Raw genomic sequence first — 4,419 nt, 5'->3', positions numbered from 1 at the left:
TTTGGGAAACTCAATCAATGATGTTAAGATTTTGTGTTTTCCTCTGAAAAGTGAGCATAAATGCAAGAAATCCTCAAACATTATTATAAAGACTAAAAGAGCAAAGGCATCTGAAACATTGCCATAATAAGTAGAAAGGGACAATCAATAACTCTTTTTTTTCATACAATTGAAGATTTATGTAAGTTACTTAAGTCACTTATTTTTCAACTGCACAATGCTGAAGCCAGTCTAAAAAAGAATCAAATACACCACTGCAAGTTAATTCAATGAGTTCCTTTTTTTTTTTTTTTAACAGATTTGTACAGCAAAAAAATTCCTAGATCACAGTCTCTACCCTACAGTCACCCGCCAATGCACAGGAAGCCACAGGGGCCCCGGCCACAGGAACCAAGCTAGGCAGCTGACTGCAGAATTGACTTCTACTTACAGGTGACATGTGGCTGGAAAAATCTTGAGTTCCCTTTGTTCTCCAGTGTATCTCGTACAAAATATTACATTTTTTTAAACACATATTTACAGGGTTTGCACAAATAGAAAATGGTTACAAATTACAACCAGGCTTGGCAGGATACCAGTTCCCCTCCCCACTGACCAAGGTCGGAGGTGTGATGAACATTTCAGGTTTACATTTGCAGTTTAAAAAGTCTGTGTTTAGAGACCTAGATAAAGTTTATAAAAACTGGTTAAAATGTCATCAATTCATGTATGTAAGCTGTACAAGTAGTGGATACCAATTAGTCTGTTCGTGTCTTGCTCCCTGAAGAAAGACTGTGAAGTAGAAGAAACCCTCTCAAGCAAGCAATGTACATACCTGGTCTGTGTGCCAGTTTGTTTGGTTTTTGCTGGGGAAGGATATAGAAGGAAGAAGATGAGAATGGAACAGGGGGAATAGGACAATCTGGTTGAGACCGTTTCTATTCCTTTTGTTTTTTTAAACAGCTGAGAACCAGGATCAGCCAGCTGGCTTGTTAAACACTATCCTTTGGCTTTGAGAAGAACCCATAGTTCCATCCTTTTCTCTCAGAGATGAAACGCTTCTCAATAGGACTACAGTATGGAGGAAGAAAGGACTTTCTGGAGAGGACAATGTTTGTTATTCTGATGTTAATCTTTGACTTGAGTGCCAAGCCTAATTTCAACAGTGCAAAAAAGACTCTCAGGAAGCAGCATGAGGAACCGGGGGTCGAAGGCTTGCGTAATAGCTGTCTACCCACTGGGCAAGGCCTCGCTCCACCAGGGACTGGTTTATCAACACCACTTTATCTCCAGCCACACTCCACAGCTGAATCAGAGGAAGACCAGTTGGACTGTAATTTGTCACCTGAGCCAATAGTGCTGTATTCCCTGTCATCTCACTCACGGTGGCATCTGCTTCCGGTTAAAAGTGGTCATCATCTGACAGGGGCATCACGCTGTCCAGAAGGACTTCTGCTCCCTGAAACAGCAGGGTGACAAAGTCAGACCTGATTTGCCGGAGCACATCTACCTTCACCTTCTTATATCCGCCATAGTTCACATATCAAATCTCCACTTCGTTGGTCTCCTCATAGGAGGCAACCACTTGGGCTCACCACCAGGCCCCATCCGCACCAGGGGCGGCACAGATGACCGTTATTTCCACCGGTGTGGGCAAGGTGGGGATTCCAGGCTGAGAGTAGCAGAGGTACATCTGCTGGTCGAGGATACGCAGAGCGTGGAAGGTAGGGTGTGTGTGCTTCTGCACAAACAGGTGTCTGGCGTTGACCCGGTTGACCACAATGACCTCCACGGTAATGCCATCAGGCAGCATGAGCCAGGATGTCATCGGCAGAGAAGGCAGCACCAGTGAAGGCAATGGGGGAGCGTAGATATTTGTGAGGTTCAGCTCCTTGAACTTCTTCCCAATCAAGGTCAGTGCTTTGTCTACATGATGCTGAGAGCCTTCTATGTGGCAGATCTGGACACTCTGGGTGTAAGGCAGGTTTGAGATGTAGATCTTGGCACCAGACATTTGCTTCAGAAAACTCACATACTGCCCCGGTTTGCCTGTTAGCCGACGGACTAAGTGCTTTGGCACCTCGATCTCCCAGATGATGAGGTCGACCTTCTTAGGGTTGGAGCCTGCCTGAGCATTCTGGATGCTCTCAGTCTTCTTGAGACCACAACAGCTATCCACGGAATCCATGGTGTTCCTGTCAGAACCTCCTGAATGATCTGCTTCTACATCCACGGTCCATCCATCCTCAGCCCCCAAGTCTGACAACTCCTTCTTCAGCACCTCATTGCTGAAGGGCACAGTACTTTCTGGCAGTGGCAGGGTGATAGCCCTGTCCCTGGGGCTTGAGCTGGTCTCTGTGCAAGAGTCTTCAATCCCTGAAGTGCTGAGAGAATCTGAGCAGTGTCCTGGGGAAGTCACAAAAGGGACATCTTGGCTACTGTCTGACATGCAGGTGACACAGGTGGCATCTTCCACCAGAATGCTCACCCCGTCCGGCGACTCTCCACCAGGGGTGGTCAGTGGTGGGCAGGGGGCCAGGGAGATGTGGTGTGCAGAATTCTTTGGCTTACTATCCTTGGTGGGGTTGGACAGAGGGCTGTTCAGACAGCTCACGTAGGTCTTTGGTGGTGGTGAGCCCTCTGCCGGGAGGCCTGGTGACAGGAGGGCAGCATCCGACAGGCAGCAGCTGCCTCTGCTGTGGCAGGCTCTGCAGTGTCTGGGCCCAATACAGTTTTCTGGTGAATTGGGACAAAGCTCTCTTCCTTCTGTCCTTGGAGTTGACTGGCCGAGTCCTGATGCACATGACCTGCAACCTCACTCACCGCGGTGGCCAGCACCTGTTCGGTTGCTTCTGAGATCACTTGGGAGATTATCTGGAAGGCAGCCTGCTCAATCTTCTCATTTCTATCCAAGTTCTCCTCATTTCTATCCAAGCTATCCTCATTGCCCAGTTCTCCCTCGACATCTCTGTCCTGGACTTTGCTGTCTGTGACTGGGGGTGCTGGTGCCTCATCGCCCTTCGCCAGCTCTGTGTGAGCCAACTCGATGGGGCTACTTGGCAACTTCTCTACTACATACTCTTCCTTCTGCACCAGGCCACCACCTGGGGTGGGCTGCTCTTCCCCTTCTCTTCTTTCCCTGCTAAAGGGGCCAGGCTGGGGGCCTTGCTGTTCTCTAATTCTAAGACATGCTCCCGAGACAACAGACCTTCTTCAAGAGCATTTTCCCCCAACACAGCATCACTGGTCCCTTCAGCCCCACCAGTCTCTCTTGCCCTCTCACCAGAGCCATGCGTCTCTGCAGGGGCTGCAGGGTGGCCTGGCTGGGCCCTCCCTCGCACCCTGCTGATCGGGGACTCTTGCTTACACACCTCAGTTGCTTCGTGGGGGAAGAGTAGACCCTTTGCAGATGAAAGGGGGCACCCTAGAGGAATTGACTTGGCTTTGCCACCTGTCAGGGCTAGCTCCAGCTTTGCACTTTCGTCTCTGAGTGTTCCTGGTTGCGATCTCATGTCTGTGGTGTTAGGAAGGCTGCCCGAGGACTCTGATTTTCGGCAAGGTGGGTGTGTCTGCAGCAATGCTGGGGGCTCTGCAGGCAGCTTGTTCAAGGTGGACGGCTCCTTTTCTGGCGGTTGTGTGACACTGGGGGCTGTGGATACTACTTCAGGATGGGCATCTTCCATGGGGAGAGGTTCCCTGATGGCAGGGTCAGCCCTCAGCTGCACAGCACCGGCCTCCACCTGCTCATCATGGCTGCTGACGTGGCCTTTTTTACGAGAGAAAAACCACCACCAGCCGAGGAGCACCAGCATCCCAGGCAATGCCAAGGGGAAGAGCGAACGGAATTGGATTGCCATGCTGGAGGTCTGAAGTAATTACACCAGCTCTCAGCGACTGTCGGGGTCCGGAATCCGCGCGCCGCCGCTGGCCACCGGCTGTGCCCCACTGCCTGGCCCGCAGCGCCGGGCTTACGCAGCTCCCCCACGTGCTCGCCGCAGTCAATAACTCTTTAGCCACATAGCCGTACATGTATAGAAAGAGAAACTATGATATATATAGCCATCCAATCACTAAACAAAACTTGGGTTATTCCATATTGTTTGGGCCAATGATGTATCCAACTGTTTTTTAAATGTGATGTTTTAATCTTTGTATCCATAATCAGTTCAATCAAGCTAACCTGTCATGTTACCAACTTACCGTTTTTTCTGGGGAGAACATTTCTTTTCTTTTTTTTTTTAGATTTACTTTAAGTTCTAGGATACAGGTGTTGAACGTGCAGGTTTGTTACGTAGGTATACACGAGCTACAATGGTGTGCTACAACCTGCACCTATCAACCGTCATCTGGGTTTTAAGCCCCACATGCATTAGATATTTGTCCTAATGCTCTCCTTCCCCTTTCCCCACACACTGACAGGCCCTGGAATGTAATGTTACC

General features: G+C 49.5%; 1 protein-coding gene across 1 annotated transcript; it reads right to left on the bottom strand.

Annotated features, from left to right (window-relative positions):
• Positions 1–1,410: 1,410 nt before the first annotated feature.
• Positions 1,411–3,836, bottom strand: LOC135275304 (A-kinase anchor protein 1, mitochondrial-like). Its single transcript, XM_064376775.1, is given in 4 exon segments — positions 1,411–1,466; positions 1,606–2,658; positions 2,661–3,074; positions 3,077–3,836. Coding segments are annotated over 4 exon segments (2,283 nt in total).
• Between the last annotated feature and the right edge of the window lie 583 nt (positions 3,837–4,419).

This window comes from Aotus nancymaae, unplaced genomic scaffold (assembly GCF_030222135.1).
Source record: "Aotus nancymaae isolate 86718 unplaced genomic scaffold, 86718_ANA_hifiasm-v0.15.2.pri h1tg000016l, whole genome shotgun sequence".
In the NCBI taxonomy this organism is placed as follows: Eukaryota; Metazoa; Chordata; class Mammalia; order Primates; family Aotidae; genus Aotus; species Aotus nancymaae.
This window is presented reverse-complemented; position numbering and strand designations above follow the sequence as displayed.